The following is a 21,237-nucleotide window of genomic DNA, read 5'->3' on the forward strand; positions in this document are numbered from 1 at the left end:
AAGGGAATTCCAGCCTGCAAACACACCACTGTCCAGGGAGATGGGGAAACCACACGCCCATGGGGGCACAGAACCCCACAGCTGGCTCACAGCACTGTCCCCTCCGTGTCATCATCCCATTAGGTGCCTAACCACAGAAAGATGCATCCCCGTGCTGCTGCATTATCCCACCACAGAAGATAGGGTGCCAACCATCTTTCCTCCTGTGTCCGACCCTCAACAGCCCACTGAGCCCAGGGAGTGAAAACCCTCAGGAACCACTGGGAAAGGCTCTGTGAGGGCAATGCTGGGACACAGGGAATTGGGACCAGCCCTTGAGAAATCCCTTCCCCAGCACCACCACAGGGTCCCAGACCCTGTATCCCCCAACATACCCACCCAGCCCACAGTGGTCTGCACAAGTTGCCCTCTGTTAAATTGGGCACAAACTCCCAGAGCAAAACGCACCCAAAACCCTGGGGAGGGGGTGTGAGGAGCAGGAAGAAAACGCACGTGTGGTCATCAGGGCTTGTTTAATAACAAAACTCCAGCTATTGTAGAACAATATTCTCCAGCATCATTGTAATATACAATACGGGGAATGCTCTCAGCAATCTGAGAAGGAAGGATCCGGCCCACAGCACCCCCTGCCCAGGCTGGGGAGCCAGGGATGCGGGTGAGCCGCGGTGCTCGGGGACAGGGTCCCAGGGACGATGTCCATGGTGGGACCGGGATCCCGGGGACGATGTCCGTGGAAGGTCCAGGGCGGTCTCAGCGGCAGAGGATCCGATCGGCAGCGGGAATGCACGGAGCCTGCGGGAAAGGGACACGAAGCGGGCGGTCAATACTTGCCAGAGGGTGCCGGAGATGGAAAGGGAGCAGAGGAAGGGACATCCCCGGGAAGGAGAGGGCGCGGATCGGGGGAAGGAGATTCCAAGGAACGCCGGTGCTGCCCGTCAGGAGCGCGGGTCTGAGCCGGTGCCGTGGGGTCCGCACTCACCTCGGGGGAGTCCCCAGCAGCGGCGGGGCGGGGGGGGCCGCACTGCAGCTCCAGCTGCAGGTCCCAGATGTAGTCGATAACGTGCTGCAGCAGCTCCACCTTGGAGACCCGCCGGTGCCGCGGCAGCGTCGGCACCAGCGCCCGAAGCCGCGAGTAGCAGCCCTTCATATCGTACAGCAGCGCGGCGGCCGCCTGTTCCGTCGCCACCGGCGACACCCCCGGGACCGGCCCGCAGCGGGCGGCTTCCCCGGGCCGCACGGCCTTCAGCGGGCCGCCAGCGCCCGCGGGCAGCGGCGAAGAAGCAACAGCGGCGACCTTCATGGCGAGAGGCTGCGAGCGCGGCGAGCAGGACGGGGACGCGGCGGGCGTACAAGGAGCCCGCGCCCCGTCGCGCACTTATAGAGCGCCGCCGGTGGGTGGGCGGGGCCTCAGGGAACCCTCGGCCAATGGCAGCGCGGAAAAGGCGGACAGAGCCCCGCCCACTCCATTCAAGCCCCCCAAAGGGCAGCGTCTTAAAGGGGCAATGGCGGAGGGAGTGCCGTGACAGGCTTGGGCTGCGGGGCAGGGAGGTGCGGTGGCTACAGCGGTGCGGAGCGCCCACCGTACCCGCAGTTAGCGCGGGTCCTTGCCCCGCGGGCTCCCGGTGTCGGGCTCCCCGCAGCCCCGCTCGCCCTTGTCCCCTCCGGGGCTCGGCCCCCCCGCGCTCCCCGCGGCCCCCCCGCCCCGCGGCGGCTCAGACCGTGAGACGCCAGGGCCGTGACGTCACCCATTCATAAAACGCCGCGCGCTGTCAGCGCGGCGCCGGGCGGGCGGTGCCCATGGCGACGGGGGCGGGGCGGGGACACACACCTGCAGCGCCTACGGGGGGCACCAGGACCCCCACGGAGACACCGCCACCCCCACCGGGACACCGGCACTCCCACGGAGACACTGGCATCCTCTCGTGGATACGGGCACCGGGACCTTACAGGCGGCACAGGGACCCCCGGGGGACATCTGCACTCTCAGGGGAACACGGGGGCCCCACGGTGGCACAGACACACGGGCATCCTCACACGGGACAGCTCCGCGCTCCCCGGCCCAAGTTCGGAGTTTCCCGTTCCCCCCCTCTCCCGGGGCTCAAACCTCCGCAGAGCTGCTCGGTGGCGGCTGCCGGGGCGGGGGGCACCCGGTTCGGGACCACGCGAGGGACGGGCTGGGTGCGTGGGGCAGCGCGGGGCTGCGAGCACGGTTCTGCCGCGGGGGAAACCCGTGGAGGTCCCGCCACCGTGCGAGGCAGCCGGTCCTTGCCCCGAAGGGTTTCTGGTCCGGGCTGTAATTAGCGTTCCTGCTAATTACCCCGCACCTGCGGGGAGGACAGGCAGCGCCCGGGGAGGGCCCCCGAGCGAGACCCCGGCACACCCCGAGCAGCACGAAATGGTGTGGGAAGGGAGGGAGGGAGGCAGGGAAAGCTGAGCCTCAGACACTCCCGGGTGTGTGCACAGACAGACACGCAGGGTGGGTGTGCGTGTGCACACAAAGGCGTGGACACACACGTGCTTGCACACAGATGTGTGTGGGACATACCCAAATATGTGCACAGGAGCATTCACACGCATACACAACCCTGTGGAGACCAAACGCAGCCACAAGTACCCGCACACAACAAAGGCACACACGGATGGACGCACACACAGGTACACACACACACGTGTACACACATGCACGCTGTGCACACGTACACCCTGCCTTGCACACCAACACGTGTGCCCGAGTGTCAGCACAGCTCTCCCAGCCCTTTATGGGGTTGGGCTGGGGGGGCCGGACCCTGCCGCACGTCCGCAGGCATTCGGGGAGCTGAAGGCCTCCCCTCTTCTTCCTCTTCTGGGGAGGGCAGCAATCCTGGAGATCATGCATGAACTCCAGCCCTGCCAGCCTGGTTGGGGGAGCTGGATCCCCCTGTCCCTCCCTCTGTCCCTCCTCCCTGTGTCCCCCAGCCTGGTGCGGTGGCGGTTCCCAGGGTGGGCACCGCGCTGGGGTCGCCCCCTCCATTCAGGGCTCGGCGGAGGGCCCGGTGCTGCCCGGTTCCCACCGCGGCTCTCAAAGCTGCTAATTAGCCCCCATCTGGCGGCAGTGGCCGGGCCGCGGCGGGAGGCCGGGGACATTGTGCACAGGAATGTCTTTCAGGGCCGCCGGCCGGCCGCCGCCACCGCCAGCTGCGCCGCCAACAATGCCAGGACGAGCCGGACCCCGCGCCCCTGCCACCGGCCACCCCGAGCGGCGCGGGGACAAGGACGAGGACGGATTTCGTGGCCGTGGTGGGTGTCGTGGCACACATGGCACAGCCGCCCCGGCACAGCCGCTCCAGCCGCCCCAGCCCACTGGATGCCCCGAGAGCAGGACACCCTCGCCCCATCCCTCTGCATGTTGGGGTGCTGGGCATGGGGTGCGGGGCTCAGGGCTGCCAGCGTGGCACCGGGACGCTGCCTTGGCCACAGCTGGCCGCGGGGTCCTGGCCTGGCACGGCGAGCGGGCCGGCGCAGCAGTGTTGTCCGGCAGAACACAGAGCTTCATTTCCATCTCAATTCTGGGAACGGGGCTCACGGCGCGGTAACAGCAGCCTCGGCCATATGGTGCTGGCGGGGCTCAGCCCGGCCGGGGGGGCAGCCGGGGGGCGGCTGCTTTGCGCTGAGCAGGGGTTGCCCGGCAGCCGAGCACATCAAAGCCCCCGGCCGCCCCCGCCCCGCCGGGACCACACAGGGCACGGCCGGCCAGGCCGCCGAGGGGCTGCCTGTGCTGCTGCGATGGGGGAATGGGGTACAGCCGGCACCCCAGAAGCGGCAGCACCCAGCACCACACTCCGGTACAGGGCTGGAAGGCAGCACGGACACCGCAGGTCAGGCTGCGCCCCCACCAGTGACCAGGACTCCCAAACTGGCTGGGGTTGGGCTCCATCCAGATCTCCTCTCCCGGTGCCATCCGCAGGTCACCCCTGAGGCTACACAGAGCTTCCACCCCCCCATGTCCGCACGACACTGCTGAGCCAGGGTTGCAGATGTGCCGGGGCCGCCGGCACAGCTGGAGCGGGGCCGAGGCCTGAGAAAGCCCCTGCGCATTCCCCTCCCGCCTTCTCCCTTCCCGTTCCCAGCTTCCATCCGCTGCAGCCCAGACCAGCTGGAGCCAGGCAGCCCTTCCTGGGATTTATTCCAGCTTCCTGCCCCTCCTCGCCGGCCGACCGGGACTGGGGCTGCCTTGGGCTGCTTCCTCTCCCTGCTCACAGCCGCCGGCCGGGCGCCACTGTCAGTACCCATCATCACACGGGACCCCAGCTCTCACCACCAGCACCCACCACTCCATGGGACCCCAGAACTCATCACCAGCACCCACCATCACAGCAAAGCACCCCCCATCCTGCATGGTAGAGCATGAGGTACAACTGCAGCACCCATCACCCGTCATCACCCAGCCGAAACCCTGCTGCGGTGGGGAGGCTCCACAGGGCTCTAAAGACAAGCAGCCCTGGTGTGTCCCCCCTCACACCAGGCACCAGCACTCCCCAGTCATGAAACCACCCTCCCCTTGCCTGGTGTTTGCACCCTGTGCACCTCTAGCTCAGCCCATCCCACCCCACTGCAATTCCTGGTGGGAGCCTGGCACAAGGGGTATGTGCCCATGAGCTCCCCTGGCCAAGGGGCATCTACACCACTGCCATGAGGTGCTGTGGATGGGTGAGGATCATCCCAAACCCCACGTGCTGGCAGCAGAACAGGCAGCTCTGGCCCCTGCCCGAGCTGGGCGCAGTGAAGTGGATGGAGGTTTCCTGCTGGAGTCGGCACATCCCTGTTTCCGCAGTCCCCACCGAGCCGGAGGGACCCTGTGGAGAGGGGAAAGTGGCCCAGCAGCGGCGCAGACACAGCGGAGCCGTGTGGCCCCAGCCTGGCGGGGACCGGAGGTGCCACAGGCCCAGGTGCAGCGGGCGAGGGAACCCAGGAGCGCTGAAGTGCCGGCTCCAGCAGCGGCTCCTTGCAGGGCCCAGCACACTTCCTTCCTCCTGGCCGGCCCCGGCTTATCGGCCAGGCAGGGTGAGGGGTGACCCTGTTCTCCCCTTCCCAGGCCTTCCGCTCCCTGCAGCCTTGGGAAAGCTCCCGGCCACGTTTCCACCACACCTAAAGCAGGCAGGAGCTGCTCGGAGCTCTGCAGGGCAGCAGGGTGATGCTGGCATGGGGGGTACCCTGTGCACCCCCCAGTCTGCTCCTGCACTCTTGGGGCCTCTGGAGGCTGCATGGGGATGCAGCTCCTACCACACAAAGCCAGGGAGGATGCAGTGCCAGCCTCACACCAAGGGACACAGCAGGCTGGGGAGTGGGGTCCTGACTCAGGGTAGGGTCCTGCACCCCACGGCAGAGCCCAAGTCCTTCTCCACGGAACACTGGAGGCTGGTGAAATCACATCTGGAGTCTAGACTCAGTGACTCGGTGGGCTGGGCCTGGCGGCCGCGCTGTACCCAGACCCTGCTGCACACTGTTTGCTTAGCTGGAGGTATTTAATTGGAATTAAAGTGGCCCCTCTTGTTTTTGCGGACAGGGCTGTTGGAAAAGGAGCTGTAAGTCATAGAAAACATCTGTAGGAGCCTGCGAAGGGTCATTAGATGGCAGAACGCGAGGCGCCACTTTTAGTGCTCGCAGCCGGCGCAGGGAATAATGGTTCAATACGGCTTTTGTGGAGGAGCTGCCAAGCCAGCAAACACTTTCTATTTATTCTGGCAGTGGGCATGGCCGAAGGGATGCAGGATCCTCCACATGTGGGCCTCCAGGAGGGGTAGGGAGGACACTGCCAGTGCTGCAGGACACAGGGCAGCTGGTCCCAGTGGAAGCTGCGGTGAATGCTGGAGCTGCCCCTGCCTGCAGCCCCTCCAGCCCCCATGCCTGCACCAGCATTCTCTGCCCATCCCAGCCCTAAAGGGTGCAGGATTGTGCCTGGCTCCCTGCAAGGATGGGGGACAATCCATACTGTCTTCACCCTGCTCCAGGGCTGGGTTTGAGGTTACCCTCTCCTACCCCTCCCATTCCTGCTCCTCCAGGCCATGGGGGTGTTAGCCTCAACTCACTGAGCACCCCAGCAGCTGAGGCAGAGCACATTCCCATCCTGTGGGGTTCCTACATCCCAATCCCTGATCAGCCACCCTTCTCTGGGGCCAGATCCCAGCTCAAACTCACACAGGGCTCAGTGGCTCCGGCCCTAAATCTGGGTATTGCAGAGCAGGGGCCAGGCTGGGGGAAGGCCCAGTGCCAGAGAAGCGGGAGGGGGAAGGGGATGGTCACTTGGTCACTTAGAAACAGCCAGACAATAGCCACCAGCTCCAGTGGGAGAAGGCGGGTGAGCTGATGCCAATCCCAGTGCTGGCTGAGCAGGGGCATGGCCACACCAGCACTCCTTCCTTCAATATGGTTTAATATGAGAGAAAGCAAATGCACAATACAAAATTTAAAAACCGGCATACATCGATACCCCACCTGGGTGGCTGCTCCGACACACACAACACGATGCTCTTGCACAATTGTTTCGTCGTCTGTCACTTGCAAAGGGTCTTGAAGGGCCCCAGCCCAGCAGCACCGGGCATGGCCCACGGGCAAGGTCACTTCTCCTTCTTGGAGGCTTCTGTTGGCTCTTCTTTGGAAGCCCCTGCTGCCTCCTTGGGGGTTGAGCTCTCCTCGTAGCTGGGGACAAGAGGGACATGAGTGGGGCCAGCTATTCCCTGGGGACAGAGCCCTGTGCCACATGGGGATAGCCCAGCCTGTGGCCTCAGCTTCTGCCCTGCTGCTGTTGAGGACAAGGTGGGCTCCAGCCATCAGCACCCAGCACAGGAAGCCCCATGGGGCAGAGCCCAGGCAGGGAGATGAGGGATGTGTTCCCCCCAGACATCTCCAAGGGTAGGGTGGACCCAGCCAGGGGCCAGCTCTGTGCCCAGGGATCTGTCCTTGCTCCCAGGAGCACTATTGGATATCCTGGATAGCACATGCTTTCCTTGGCTGAGCACTGGTGCCAGTGCGGCCGGTTAACAGGGGAACTGCAGCAAGACCAACAGCAGTGTTCCCTCCCAGGGTCTCACTCCTCTGGCTGCAAACCCCCTCCAGCAGTGGCCCCAGGGCTCTGGCTAAGGAAATGGGAATGCTGCTCCAAGCAGAAAGGACAAGGTCTGGGATATCAAATCTTCTTGCCCTTCCCAGTCTTCTCTCTCAGAATGGGAGAGAAGCGGACCCACAGCAGCACAGCAACAGCTCCAGCCTCTACCCACAGAGTGAGGAGAGCTGGGAATAGGGAGAGCTTGGGCCAGGGAGGGCCAGGACCTGTCCCTACCTGGCCAGAGCAACAGACAAGGGGCCCTGGTGGCAGTGCTACATGGCACTGGGGCTCTGCTGCCGGCGTCGGCGGGGACAGGACAGTTTCTGCTGCATGGAATCAGCCAGGCTGGCCGGCGAGCCAGACACCGTGGGGAAGTGGGTAAGTCTTGGTGTGTGAGGCAAGATTTCAGCAGAAGATTCATAGCTGCAGGAGAGAGAGGAAGCAGGAAGGGAAAGACAAGGACAGAAAGGAGGGGGGGGGAAGAGAGAGAAAAAGCAGAAGAGTTTTGGAGTGAGAGCACCGAGAATGCACCACCCTGTGCAGCCCCTTCACCTGCTTGCACCCTCTCCTTGCCTGCAGACTCCAGGACAGGGCTGCAGCATGGAAAAGTGAGCACTGAAACTCAGGGATAAGACAGCTCCCACTGACATAAGCAGAGCCAGGCAGCCAGAACCTAGGGAGAGCAAGCCTGGGCAGTGGGGAGGTGGCAGTGGAGCAGCCCAGGGGCTGGGCAGGTGACAGAGGGATGCAGCAGACCCTGTCCTGCCGCTCAAGGACAGTGTGCCCACAGCAGATGTGGAGAGCAGGATGGGTTCCCACTGCTGAGGGCGTTTCCTGCCTAGCCTAGGGAGGTTTGGCAAGGCTGAGAGCCATGGAGCTGATCCCAATGTCACCGACCTCTGCTCCACTAGCACACCTTCCCTGGGCCTGCAGCACAGTTCTGCTCACTCCCACCCTGCCTGCAGACCCTCACTGCTGTGAGACACCATGTGCAGACAGAGACCACAGGAACTGACAGCTCTAGGGAGAATCAGGGCACACCAAAGCATCACAACAGAGCAACCTACACCTGGTGGGATTCCTGCGGTGGGAGCCACTGCCCTCCGGGCATTGATCCCTCCTTATCCCACTTCCTCTGCCTGCAACTGGAGCAACTTCAAGGGAGGTCTGGCCCCCTGGGGCCATCAAGTTTGCAACCCTCCAGCATCCTGCTCTTGCCCTGGCAACACTTTGCTGCTGGAGCAGCTTGTGCTACTGCTCTGGGAGGGCACCAGCCCCTGGCTGCCAGGCTCCCTGTGCTCCTTGCTGCCCAGTGGGCCCGGCCTCACAGCTCATCTCTCCCCAGTTTCCTGGCAGGAGCTGCTGCTGCTGTCAGCTGGTGAGTCAGAGCACTGGGGAAAGCGGCTGCAGGATCCCAGGTGCACAGGAAGGACGATCCCAGGACACTCAGTGCCTGCAGCAGCGATTGTCAGAAGCAAACATCAAAGGAGGGGCAGGTGCGGCAGGGCTGGGGACGGCCCAGCTGAGAGCCAGAGCCGCTGGGAACATGCATACCTGCATCTCCCAGGGGAGGGGAGGGGAGGGGAGGGAGGAGGGAGGACAGCTGGCTTCCCGTTGCGCCCAGTTTCCCTCTGAGGAGGCTGGGAGCTCAGGAACGCTCCAGGCTGGGGCACTGGGGAGGCTGGAGGGTACACTGCCCTGCTTTAGGATGTTCCCTTCCCTCCTCTGCATCAACCATCATTACTGTGCTGAGCCACCACCAAGTCTCGAGCATGACAGAGAAACAGCTCTCAGGCAGGAGGCCAGAGCTGCCCACTGACAGCCTGGACAGGCTCCAAGAACAGCTGAGCACAACAGCCCAGTCCCCCCTCCTCTGTACCCACAGTCTCTGGGGCAGGAAGACTACTAAAAACCAGGAGATTCTGCCCAATTGGGGAGGTTGGGATGTGCTCCAAGCAGCCTTGGCAGCTCTCACAGCCGGCTCTGGCTCCGTATCTCCCCACCCACAGGCCCTGGGACACAATGACCAAGTATCTCCACACCAGGTGTGCAGTCCCACCCTCCCCTGCCTGCCAGCTCATGAGAAGAGTCTGTCACTGGGGCGTAGGGTAATCCCAGGTGCTGCCTGCTGGTAGCACAGCACAGCTCCCACCCAGCTCCCAGGAGGCGGCTGGAGCCAGGCCCGGCATGTACAAACACAGCTCAGCTCCCTCCACCCACGCACGTGCCGGTGCACACCCAGAGCATGCCCAGATGAACCCGTCCCTCCAGCTGTGCCCAGGCGTGGGAACATCTGCACGCTTCATGGGCTCCAGCGCCGCCGGCAAAACAGCTCCACGGCCAGCTGAGGCTCACCTGAACATTTCGGTTACTTCTCCCTTTGCCAAGGCCACCAGAAGCGGGAATCCAATGCAGGCAGGGACCAGGTACAGCAGCGCAGGCTGTGGGGAAGGAAAACAACAGTTAAACCAAACCACAATCACCCTGAGGGAGGAGTGCAAGGCGAGCTCATGGCCTTGTCCCCTCTGCACCCACGATCCTGCATCCCTTTGGCTACATGGGGAGTTAACACCGCAAAAAGCAGCTCCAAGAGCTAAGTTAGAGCTGCAGCAGCATGAAGCTAGATTGGATATTAGGAGGAAATTCTTTCCCGTGAGGGTGGTGAGATCCTGGCACAAGATGCCCAGAGAAGCTGTGGATGTTCAGTCCCTGGAAGTGTTCAAGGCCAGGTTGGAACAGGGCGTGGAGCAGACTGGTCTAGTGGTTGGTATCTCTGCCCATGGCAGGGGAGTTGGAACAAGATGGTCTCTGAGGTCCCTTCCCAAACCATTCCGAAATTCTGTGAAAATCCTCGCTGTAAGGTCCCAGTGGGCTGTGAACACACTGAGAGCCCCACAATGTATGGGCTCCCAGAGCCCCCTGCAGCACAGCCCTGGTGCTCAGGGCAGCTTGGTTAAAGAGCCAAAAAACACAGGGCCCCTGGCTGAGAGGCTGCTGTTGGAAACAAGGAGCCTTGCCCCAAGCAGGCCTCTGCTCCAGCTGGGCACAGGAGTTTTGGGAAGGGAAAGGTACAGGCAAGCACTGGAAAATCAAAGCCAAGAGAAGAAATAAATCTGCTTTTTCCTGGCAGGATGCAGGAACTTTGTGGCCAAGCTGGCCTGACCCACTTGGATGTGCATCCACAGGAGGCAGCAGGGTGGAGCTCACCTGGGCATGCTTGAAGATGTGCATGATGAATATGGTGAGGCCCAGCCCAAAGATGTAGGCCACAAAGCTGGTGTAGAAATACGTGTGCGTGTTCTTCTTCAGGCTGTAGGGAAAGGGAAGAGCTCAATGACCTCTGGTCTGGAATGCCAGTGACCAAAATGGAATTGGCCTGGTACTCTTAGCCATCTCCCACCACAATGGAGTGTGCAGAGCAATGCTCTGCCTGTGCAGCCCCTGGTGTTGTGGGAGCAGTGTGGGACTGAAGGCAGTAATACACAGGTGAGGGGCTGGAGAAGGGAAGAAGGCAGGTGATACTGCTGCTGGATGGCAACTGGGAAGGGAGGAATTAGGGCTAGCACCAAGGGAGAAGATCCCATTGTCTTGGTGGAGCCTGTCCCTGGCTCTCAGCAGTTACTATTTTATCCCAGGGCAGGCTGCAGGAACTGGGATTCCCAGCAGGTGCAGGCAGGATGTGGGTGGTAACACCTGGAAGAGCTGGCACAGACCAGAGGGTCTGTGCAAGAGCAGTGGGAGTGGGGCCACACCACCACGGTCACAGAGCACTCTGTTCCCCAGAGCCTTTCAGTGTGGGGCAACTGCTGCAGCCCAGCTCTAGGTGCAGCTTCCCTGTGTGGGAAGGAGGTGCTTCCTCTAACATCAGTGGCAACCTGGAGGCAGCCAGCACTGCCAGGCACCCATTTGCATCCACGCGAGCATTCCCAGGTGCCAGCACCTCCAGCTCTTTCCCATGCTGTCACTGCTTCCTCTCACCGCCCTCCACTCCTTGGTTCCAGGGAGCTGGTGAGGCTCTGTGGGGCTGCCATCTGCTGCTGCCCTGAGCCCCATCCCTCTGCTGCCCACCCTTCCTATGCTTGAACTCCACCACTCGCCCCAGTGCTCAGGACGTACCCCGAGCCAGCCCCCTCTTCCAAGAGCTTTTCCTTGCACTGCCTGGTGTGTCTGCACATCCAGCTCCAGAAAGGAGCACACGACTGCACTCTTGGCTCCCCTTTCCCTTTTTTCCTTTACAAAAGCAGCTCAAATATGCTGCAAGATCCAACCTGCCAGAGACCCTTCCCTGCCGCCTGCTCACCTGATATCAAACCGCAGCAGCAAGGCAATGAAGATCCCTGCAGGGAGAAGGAAACAGTGAGGGGCTGCAAGTGGCACAGGAGGGACAGCGAGGGGCCAGAGGAGCAGGGCAGGGACAGCGAGGGGCAGGGCAGGCTGAGGGAGGCAGGGCAGGCCCCGCGGTGCTCGGTGCCGTGCTCGGGGTGACAGTGCCCTCTCGCGGCACGCGGCACCGGGACACTCGGGACCTGCGGGGACGCTCCCAACCCACCGGGACGCTCCCAACCCACCGGGACACCCGCGCGGGGCTGCGCCGGGCCAAGGGCAGAGCCAGGCGCCTGCTCGGCTCCCCGCAGCCCCCTCAAAGGAGACCCCAGTCCCGTCCTCCCCCTTCTGTCCTCACCCGGAATGACAATGTCTCCCAGTCCCAGCATGGCGAAGTTGTCGGCGTCCAGCCCCTTCTCCAGCAGGTCCTGAGGGAAAACCACTGCAGGAGCAGAGTGAGGCACAGTGAGGGGGACTGTCCCCACTGAGCAGACCCCAGCCCCACCGGGCCTGGCAAACAGGAACCAGAGCTGGACAACCTGTCCCTGCCCTCAGCCCCCTCCTTCCCTGTAGCTTTCCTTGTTCTTTCTGGCACAATTCCAGAACAAGAAACCAGGGACCAAACTACAGCACGCTACACAGCAGCACCAGTTCAGCCCTCCCGCTGTTTTGGGGCTCTGTGGGGTTTTTGGGGGTTTTTTTGTTTGTTTAGTTTGGTTGTTTTTTTTTTTAAATTTGGTATGGACTGTTTCTACAAGCAGGTGGAATTGCACACTCCAAAGGTGCAGAATGACCCAGACAGATCAGGGCACTGCAAACCATCCTTTTCCAGAGACCTGCCTTGGCTTGAGGCTGGCCAGTGACAGGGAGGAGGGGTCACTAGCAGGAAATGCTCCTGCACACATCCCAGCCTGAACCATCTCCCGAGGTGGAGGGTGCATGGGGCAGGGCTTGCAGCACAAAGGACCCCAGCACACAGGGAAGATCTACTCACGTTTGATTGGGGCCTCAAATGATTTGGCAACTGTCACCATCACATTGGTGCCAAAGACCTAGAACAGAAGGAGACCAAGGTGACCACAGCTGCACAGGAACACACACACAATGCTCAGCTACAGCCTCACCCCAGGGCTAGGAGTGGCTTCAGTGGCAGAAAAGAGCCACTGACCTGCCAAAATGTGGGCACAGGAGCCCTGCAAGCAAGCCCAGGGAGGAGGCATACGGTGGCACTGGGGGAGGTGGCTGCTTCATGGCTGTCCTGCTCTCAGAGCAGCATGGGGACAGCACTCCCATGGCAGAGCTGCTGCCCAACACCCAGCCCTGCACCTCCTCAGTTCAGCTTTAATCAGTCAGCTCCATGTAACATCCAATTGGAGGGCAGGAGCTTCCAGCAGGGACAGGGCAAGTGTCAGATCAGCTGCAGTTTGCTCTGAGGTCATTTACTTGCACGGCCCTATCAGCTGTAAATACTGGCAGCATTTAGGGGGTGGACTGTAAACACTGAGGGCAGCCACTCTGATCTCTGCACCTTTGCCATCTCTAAGCCTCCAGTCCAACAGGCACAAAAACAGGTGTTGGTTAGCACTGGGTGAGCAAGATCCTGGAGCTTTGGATTAAAGAGAAATCTTAAAGCATCAGATTAACTCCCATAAGGTGCAGCAAATTCTGAGCATTGCCATGGAGTGACAGGACATGACACTGGGATCAGGGAAAAGCACCACGTGTACCCCCAAACTATGTGGGGGCAACAGCATCAACCCACTGAGATCTCCTTCCTCCTTGAAACCCTCCTGGGATCTCACTGTGATTGAATCCATGCCAAGATCCAAGTGACCAGTTCCTGCAGGGGTCACAGTACCAGGGCCTCCACTTCAAGGCAGCCTTTCCCTAAGCCTCCAGCAATACTCTGATCCATGGGGAAGCCAAGGTGAGACACAGCCAGCAAGTGGAGAGCAGAGGGGTGCACTCAGTGTCCCCAAAGCACTGGGAAGACACTCACACACTAAGCAGGGCCTGAGGCACCAGGTGTACTAAGGCAGAAGGCTGAGTCCCCTCCAGCTGAGAGCTGCACAGGAAGTGGCCCACAGGCTAAAAAACCACAGAGCCCAGACTGTTAACAAGCCCGGGAAACAGAGGCACCACCGGCCAAGTACAAAACAACCCACAGTAGCCAGGCATAAATATGGAGGGATTACACAGGCAGCTGCAGAGCTGCTGGACAGACCTCAATGTATACAAGGCACTCAGACATTTGGAAACATGGGGATTCAGAAGGTGGAGGCAGCAGGAAGGACTGGGGAATACGGACATTACAAGGCGAAACATTCTCTCATGCATGGAACAGAGCACACAGCCACATTCCTGCCTTCCCTGCCCCCCCTTTCCTCTACAAAAGCAGCTGAAATGCACTGCAAGAAATAAGGAAAACCTCAAAATGAAAAAGTTAGGGTGCAGCACTGGCTGAGGAAAAGGGGCTGGAGGCATTCCAGCTTCTGATCCTCTGTGCAAGAGAACAGAAGGACACTAACAAAACCAGCAGATGACAGAGCCAAGGCACAGCTCATACAAGCAGGCTCAGTGTGCCCCAGAGCAGCCTCCAGCCCACCCAACAGCTGTCAGGCCTTGGGGAGACCGTAATGGGGAATACAGGACCAGATATGACACACACTGAGTACCCCACAATAGCTCTCATGAGGTCCCTGCCAGCCCTGGGCTCACTGAGTGAAAGAATTAAAGAAAACACACCTGATGAGCCACATTCTGCCACTGTGGATTCTGTCATCAACCCTGCCACACCCCTCTGGGCTGAGAAACCGAAAATTCTGACTTCAACTGTGTGTCCAGCCAGCGTGGTGCCTCCAGAAAGGCAGAATGCCAGGCACACACTTCCACCAATGGCCTGCAGAATGCTCCTGCTTACCCAGAACACATCGTAGATGAAGAGGCCCCCAAGCAAGATGCAGCCAGTGCTGACGTTGTTCAGGTGCAGCAGCTCCACCCCGTTGAGGGAGAATGCCAGCCCAAAGAGATTGTTGGCAATCCAGTGCTGAGGAGGAGAAAAGGAGATCTGGGTCCTGCTGTACATGGAACCCCCACCCTGCACGGAAATGAGTCAGTGTCTGATCCAGCCCAGTCCTCAGCTGTGCCTCACTGACCTTTCTCAGCAGGTACCAGACCCCCACAACACTGCTCAAGGCCAGGCACACGAGATCCTTGGTGTCAAACTCATAATTCACTATTTCTGTAAGAAAAGAGAGAAGTCAGATTTGGGGCAGGTTGGGCAGCTCCCCTTCCCATGCAGGGCTGAGATGAGTGATTCCACATCTGGGGAGCCCAGAGCCCAGTGCTCACATCCCAAACAAGGGGACTGTACCCGTGGTACACACGTGCAAACTGCCTGGGAATGAGCAGTGGGCTCTGCAAAGCTCAGACCTTCTCCTTCAGCCAGACTCTGCACATGGACAGCATCCACGGTCCTGCTGTCAATAAGGAAATTGGATTCAGGCACTGCCTAAGGCAGGGAGAGACAAATCTTCTCCTTCTTCCTGTGCCAGTTAACTCCTGGTGGTATCACCAGAAATACTCCCTTACCAGGAAAGCTACTACAGGGCAGGATACTTATCAAAGCATCTTCTGCCAGTGCAAAGATCTGGCCCAGATAAGGCAGCACAAACCAGTCAGGCCTATGCTTTCCAAGGGGCTTAAATAAAAGCTGTGCATTTAATGACAGCCACAGCTCCATCCCCACAGCACTCTGGGAGGTGTTTCTGGGGTCTCCCTGCCAGGCGGAGGCAGCGCAGAGTGCCAGCCCAGCTCTGCAGGGTTACATGGGGCTCACAGTAGCTATGGAAGCTCAGTGGGGAGCAAGAGGCAAGCCTTTGAGAAGGTTGTTTCAATGGGCTGAGAGTAATAAGACCAAAAAAGAAAAAAAAAAACCAAAAAAAAGGAACAGTAAAGGCAGAAAACATTCAGGCTCCCCTGAAAGACTGGAAAGCCAACGTACCCTCCTTGCTCTCCCCGGAGCCCTGGGTGAAGAGGAGCTGGTACTGTTTGTTGGGGAAATTTGCAGGGAAGAATCTGTTCATCATGGGGCTGAAACGAGAGGTGTAGAGAAGGGCAGTTTGACAGAAACCTCACAAGCTGCCCAGCACCTCTGTGTTTAGGGGGCCCCACACCCCCTCCCAAGAGGGGAAACACCATCTGCTCCATCAGGGACTGGCAGGAGCCACAGCAACTCATCCTGCACAGAGATCTGATCTGGCTACACGTGACAGTCCCCCAAGTACTCCAGGCAAGAAAACAGAGCATCATCCACAAGAAAGGAGGACCCACCCCAGACCCCAGCAAATGCCCTATGCCCCCAGCAACCCTCTGGGTACCCAGCAGTGGCTGGGCCACCACTGACTGGCTCTGCTGCAGAGTCAGGAGCAGAGCAAAGCCCTTGCCCAGCACCAGTCTAGGGAAAGACTGGTCCCCAACACCCCAGAGCTCATGAAACAGGAACCAGTTCAACTTTTTCAGTTACTGAAACAGCCTGAGCTTTCAACACCTCGTGCCACACACGGCCATGAGAGGCCAGGGACATTACCATGAGCTTCAGCTGCCTGGGTCACCCATCCCAGTAAGGGTGCTGAAGAGCTCTCCCCTCTGCAGGGCAGCAAGGACTGTGCCAAAAGGGGCTTAAGTTGGATATAAAGAAAAGGCTCTTCACCCAGAGGGTGGCTGGGCACTGTTACAGACTCCCCAGGGAAGTGGTCATGGCCCTGAGCCTGCCAGATTTCAAGAAGTGTTTGGAAACCACTCTCAGGAACATGGTAGGATTTCTGGAGTTGTCCTGTGGAGGGTCAGAAGTTGGGACTCAATCCTTGTGGATCTCTTGCAACTCAAGATTCTGATTCTGAGCCAGAGAATCTCCTTAGGGTGAGTTAGCTTTGTCCCAGTACTGGTGTATGGCTTCCCAGGACCCCCAGGGCTTTGGTTCCCACCACCAAGGGACAGCTCCCTAATAGGTTGGGCAAATACCCCAAAGACCTGGCTCTGCTTCAGGGCAGTGGTGCTCTAAAAATCTCACCCAGTAAGGGTGCTGAAGAGCTCTCCCCTCTAAAGGGCAGCAAGGACTGTGCCAAAAGGGGCTTCAGTTGGATATAAAGAAAAGGCTCAAAAATCTCAAAAATAAAATTAACTGCAGCTTTAGGTAGCCCTGCCCCAGTCACACCCATCCTTGTGCTGTACCTGATAGTGTGGGACAGGGCCAGGATCCCCAGCACAAAGAAATACATGGAAAGCAGAAGATTGATGTACTCTTGAGAGAATATCTGCAAGACAAAACCACAGAGGGGTTAGTAACCACAGCATCCTCCCCATCCTCATGCTCCTCTTGGCAGCTGCTGTGTCAGTGCTCCAGGGAAATAAGAAGAATAGCTAGAATAACCCAAATTCCTGCATGCTGAAGGAGAGTATGTTGGAAATAGCCATGTGCTCAAAGAACAAGCACAATGGGCCCGTGAGCTGTAGCGCATCTGTGAGCTGCTCAGGTCAAAAAATAACTCCAGTGCTGGAGAAAGGAGGCCAGAGCTTCCCCTGCAGAGCAGGGAGAGAGGCACCACTCCCAGGGGCTGCCCAGGCCCAGGGGAGCAGCAGCATCCCCTGCCCTAATTAAGCAGGGCATTATTAAAACTCCTGCCCTCCAAGTCACACAGTCCCCTACTGAATCACACTCCTACAAACCAGTGTGGAGGGATCCTGGGGCCCTCTGTGCCCTCCTGGAAGGGGGATGCTGGAATAGGAGAGCACAGGGCACACAGCCATTGGCAGAGAAGGGACTGAACTGCACCATTCCCAACTCTGCACCTTAACCCTCACCTCCTGGCCAGCCAGGAGCACCCTGGCGCCTTGCAGGGATCCCAAAACAGCACAGCTTGGAAGCTGCCATGCCCACAGGACCACTCTGCAGCTCCCCAGACCCCTCTGGGAGCTCAGCCATGTGCCAGACCTGCATGGGCAGCCCAAGGTGCTTGAGGCCAAGACATCTTCTCCACACCACCTAAAGCATGAGCTGCTGAGAGCTTCCATCCATTTCTCAAGTCATCTGACTCTGCTGTGGGCTCTGAACGTCTAAAAGTCTCCACCTGATCACACAGGGGCTCCCCCAGGCCTGCAGCTGAAATGGCTCCAGGAGCACAGCATGGAACACAACACAGAGCCAGCAGCATTTGCCCCTCAGAGACCCTGGCACCCTCTGGCTCCAGCCTGTGCCCTGCCAGCTTGGCCCACGGAGGCAGGAAGAGCTCAGGGCTATTTGCTCCTCGGCAGCTCTCCAGAAACAACCTGTGCACAAACAGGCTCTGATTTCCCCCAAGCTGTGACAATTCAGGCAAGAACTGACGTCCTCCTGCACGGTGACACCAAAGAGCTCGATCTGTGCGGCTTTCCACACCTTCTGTCCCAACACTAAGGGCCAAAAACAGAGTCACCCTGTTATGGGAGCTCCTGCCAGGCAGGAGGATGTCCTGCCCCGGCTCCAGTGCCCCTCACTTACTTTAAAGAAGAGGTAGAGCCCCAGGAGGGTGCAACTGGCAACAATGGGAAAGCGAGCAGCGTCTCGGCTGGTAATGGTCTCTGGCATCTCCGAGGAGTTCTGGGGAGAGAAGGACAGAAGAGGAATGGATCAGCCCCTGCCCTGGCTTCACACCTGAACAAGGGGAGAACAGACACAACACATAACACTCCACAGTGATTTTGGGAGGGACAAAACACCCACTGGCCCCTGCCAAATCTGGAGGTGAGGCTGTGTCAGAGGCAGAGCCTGAGCTGGAAAACACAAACCTTGCACTTGTCCTTCCCAGGGCAGCCAAATTTTACTGCTTTTCTCCTCCTGGAGAAGGAAAAAATCCTTTTCTGGCATTGCTCTGCTCTCCCCTGCCCAGAGGGGAGCTGGGCTCCCTCACCGCTCACGCCCAGCCAGCCCCATCTGTGCCACCATCTGTGATCACCCCGTGCACGAGGCCTCTCTCCAGCCACCTTCCCATCCCTCACCTTGCTCTTGGGACACTTCTCGTGCTCAAAAGCCCCAGATTTATAAACCCCTTCCAAGACATCTTTGCACCACCTCAACCAGCCCCTTTCAAGCCATTTCCCACGGGAGACCTTCGGCTTTCAGAGGAGGCAGAGGGCTGCCTGTTTTCTGCCTGTTCCCTGCCCGCTCCAGGCCCAGCTGGCTGCTGCTCAGAGATTTAATCTCACTCAGGCAAACACCTGCGGCCAGCACAGATCCAGGGCACCTCAAAAGCCCTCATGCAGCTTATCCCGGGCATGGCAGTTGTCACACTGTGCCCAAATTCCTGCTGCTCCCTGCAGAGTGAGGGATGAGAAACCCCACCCTGAACCACGGCTGGGCTTTGCTCACAGCCCCCCACTGCCTGGGCTGCCAGAAGCCCCCCAAGATCAGCTGAAGCCCCTGATATGAGGCTTAAGGGCACACAAGGAGATTTTAAAAATAGTAATAGATCAGACTGTGTAAACCAGTCCTTCCTCCTGAGATACAGCAGCCCAACTGTTGGGATTTAAGTCCCTGCTATGAAACGCAGAGAACAGCGAGAGGAATACCAGGGCAGAACAGGGTGTGCGGACAGGAGAGCAGCCCCGGACCAGCCCCAGTGCCGCGGGGCACAGCCACACACGAGTCCCCCCGCACAGCTCCTCCTGAGGAGGGTCAAGGGACGCTTGTGTTTTGCAGCACTTGAATTTATCGGGGCGCTGAGGAGTGGCTGGAGAAGCCCCGGGGGAAAAGCCAACTCTCCCCCGGGCTTCCCTGCGCCTCCAGACCCAGGGCCGGAGCCGGGGCCATGCAGCTGCCGGTCCTCCCGTGAACGGGGCGCCCGGAGGGGACCCTTGGGGAGAGGCGAGGCCCATAGGCCCGGCTGCCCCGAGCCGCGGGGGTACCTTGCTCTTGGCGCAGCTGACGGAGCGCAGCGCCCCGAAGAAGATGGGCAGCAGCGCCATGAGGACGAGGCTGCCGTAGGCCAGCGCCATGCCCTCGGGGGTGGCGGGCGGGCGGGCGGGGGTCCCGGCCCCGGGCGCGGCCGCGGCGGCGCTGCCGTTGTGCGCCGCGGGCTCCTCCATGGCGGCGGCTCCCACCGCGGTCCGCACCGACACGTCCCCTTACCGAGCGGAAGTGCGTCACGCGTAGCGGCGCTGAAGCCGGCCCCGCCCCGGCGGCCCCGGTGCCCGGAGAAGGGCAGAGCCCTGGCCCGGCACGGCCCGGCCCGGCCCGGCCCGGCCCTCGCTGTGTGCAGGGCAGGGAACGCCCCAGGTGGGAAAGGCTCCCGGTTTGCCGCAACCCCCCGGAGCACCGGCGGGCAGGCGGCAGCTCCTGGTGCCATCGCCCCGAGCGGGTCCGGGGCTCCTGCGCTGCCCGGGGTTTTCCTGCCCTTCACCCTTTCCAAGGACCTGCACCCCTGTTCTTGAGGCTCCCCCTGACTGCTCCCAGCCCAGCCGTGAGCAAACAGCCCTTCTGTAAAATTCCCTATAAATGGCAGCAAATTCTGCCCACGCGCTGGACTGGGACCAGGCTCTGCTGGAAAATTGGCCGAAATGTGTGTTTTCCTCACAAATACTACGAGCCACTGGCAGCTCGGCTGTGCCACCAAGCCTTCTCCTCCTCTTCCTCGCCAGGATGAAAGTCTGCTGAGGGGCAAAAATTGGTGAAGATCTGAGCACAGTGAAATGGTGCTGTCTCCAGTTTATATCTGAGCCATGGGCAGGAGACGGGAGCACAGCAGGGATTAAAACATAAGTCTTTAATTTTCTTTTAAAAATGTCTTTTAAATTTTATATTTTAAATAAAAAGGATCTATTTCAGGAGCGGGGTGATTCATAGTTCCGTGTTTCAGGCGGAGGGCAGATGGGAAGGCCTCCTGGGAGCCCCTCTCTGCGGGCTTGGCCTCCTGCCCGGGATGCTGCCCTCTCCCTGCAGCTGCTGTTCCCAGAGCGGGGCAGGATGGGCGGCACAAGGCAGCGTGCCCACACATTCCCCCTGCATCCCAGCCTGGCACAACACAGCTTTCTGCCCCTTTCTGAATCCCAGCCTGGCTTGGGAATCCTCACAGAGGGCAGCGTCGCTGTGCAGAGCGAGATGGAGGAGTCAAGGGCTGCTGTCCCACGGTCGCCACCGGGGCTGATGGCAACAAGGAGTCCTTGGGACAGGGGGAGACTGTGCTAGAGCTGCTGGGCACCCAGGGATGGATGGCACTGGGAGCGATGGCCACCCAGGGACAGACAGCACTGGAGCCAGAGGCCACCCAGAGGCTGATGGCACTGGGATAGCCCCGAGAGCGCTCGCTGGAGCAGCTGGTACCGCCGAGACCTGGCACCACGTTCCCCAGGAGCGGGCCCAGATGGGGAGCACAGGCAGCCCCTGGCCCCCGGCCAGCACCTCCTCCTCCCACCCTCCCTCCTCCTCCCACTCTCTCTCCGTTTCCCAGCGCCTCACCGTGGCCCCCCTTGGCCTCTCCTCCCACCCTCCAGCACGGCCGCATTTTTCTGGGTTTGAGCTCATTCTTTCCACTCCCCTCTCTGCCGGCTGCCAACTTTCCATGCCGTGGCCCCGCTCCCCCGCCTCCTGCCACAGGGAAACACCGGCTGCAGCTGCGGAGGGAACGGCAGCAGCCAGGAGCCCCCGTCCCTCGGGTGCAGCCCCCAGCCCCGGCGTGGCTGACGCTGTGTGAACCTCAGCATCGCCTCCAGCAGCGCCAGGAACCGCCGAGCCGGGAGCAACAGGGCAGAGCAGCGGGAGCAGAGCAGCAGCAATGCCATGGGCTAAGCAGCACGGGAAA

At 60.3% G+C, this 21,237-nt stretch overlaps 2 protein-coding genes across 4 annotated transcripts; both read right to left on the reverse strand.

The window, feature by feature from the left end:
• Nucleotides 1–495: 495 nt before the first annotated feature.
• Nucleotides 496–6,250, reverse strand: ID1 (inhibitor of DNA binding 1). The gene is made up of 2 exons (XM_054644267.2): nt 980–6,250; nt 496–792 (listed from the first exon to the last, which is right to left on the reverse strand). The coding sequence occupies exons 1-2, from the start codon at nt 1,298–1,300 to the stop codon at nt 751–753; spliced, it is 363 nt and encodes a 120-aa protein (XP_054500242.2). The 5' UTR covers nt 1,301–6,250; the 3' UTR covers nt 496–750.
• A 142-nt stretch (nt 6,251–6,392) lies between these two features.
• Nucleotides 6,393–19,841, reverse strand: HM13 (histocompatibility minor 13). 3 transcript variants are annotated; one of them, XM_077187511.1, is made up of 13 exons: nt 19,569–19,841; nt 17,943–18,041; nt 16,637–16,719; nt 15,408–15,496; nt 14,560–14,645; nt 14,325–14,450; nt 12,399–12,456; nt 11,763–11,846; nt 11,382–11,418; nt 10,289–10,391; nt 9,437–9,522; nt 7,316–7,504; nt 6,393–6,675 (listed from the first exon to the last, which is right to left on the reverse strand). In XM_077187511.1, exons 2-12 carry the CDS (start codon nt 18,027–18,029, stop codon nt 7,354–7,356), a joined length of 990 nt encoding a protein of 329 aa, XP_077043626.1. In that variant the 5' UTR covers nt 18,030–18,041; nt 19,569–19,841; the 3' UTR covers nt 6,393–6,675; nt 7,316–7,353. The 3 variants fall into 3 exon arrangements, with proteins under 3 accessions (XP_077043626.1, XP_054500239.1, XP_054500240.1); XM_054644264.2 differs by lacking the exon at nt 19,569–19,841 and adding an exon at nt 19,346–19,562; XM_054644265.2 differs by lacking the exons at nt 7,316–7,504; nt 19,569–19,841 and adding an exon at nt 19,346–19,562.
• Between the last annotated feature and the right edge of the window lie 1,396 nt (nt 19,842–21,237).

This window comes from Agelaius phoeniceus, chromosome 17 (genome assembly GCF_051311805.1).
Source record: "Agelaius phoeniceus isolate bAgePho1 chromosome 17, bAgePho1.hap1, whole genome shotgun sequence".
NCBI lineage: Eukaryota > Metazoa > Chordata > Aves > Passeriformes > Icteridae > Agelaius > Agelaius phoeniceus.

Excerpts from the sequence above, each read along its gene's own strand:
- ID1 (XM_054644267.2), bottom strand. The coding sequence starts at position 1,300 with ATGAAGGTCGCCGCTGTTGCTTCTTCGCCGCTGCCCGCGGGCGCTGGC. Across the intron at positions 793-979 it reads CTGCTGGGGACTCCCCCGAG|GCTCCGTGCATTCCCGCTGC; the intron begins GTGAGTGCGGAC and ends CCTTTCCCGCAG.
- HM13 (XM_054644264.2), bottom strand. The coding sequence starts at position 19,525 with ATGGAGGAGCCCGCGGCGCACAACGGCAGCGCCGCCGCGGCCGCGCCC. Across the intron at positions 15,497-16,636 it reads GCCCTGTCCCACACTATCAG|CCCCATGATGAACAGATTCT; the intron begins GTACAGCACAAG and ends CTCTCGTTTCAG. Across the intron at positions 7,505-9,436 it reads GAAGTAACCGAAATGTTCAG|CTATGAATCTTCTGCTGAAA; the intron begins GTGAGCCTCAGC and ends TCTCTCCTGCAG.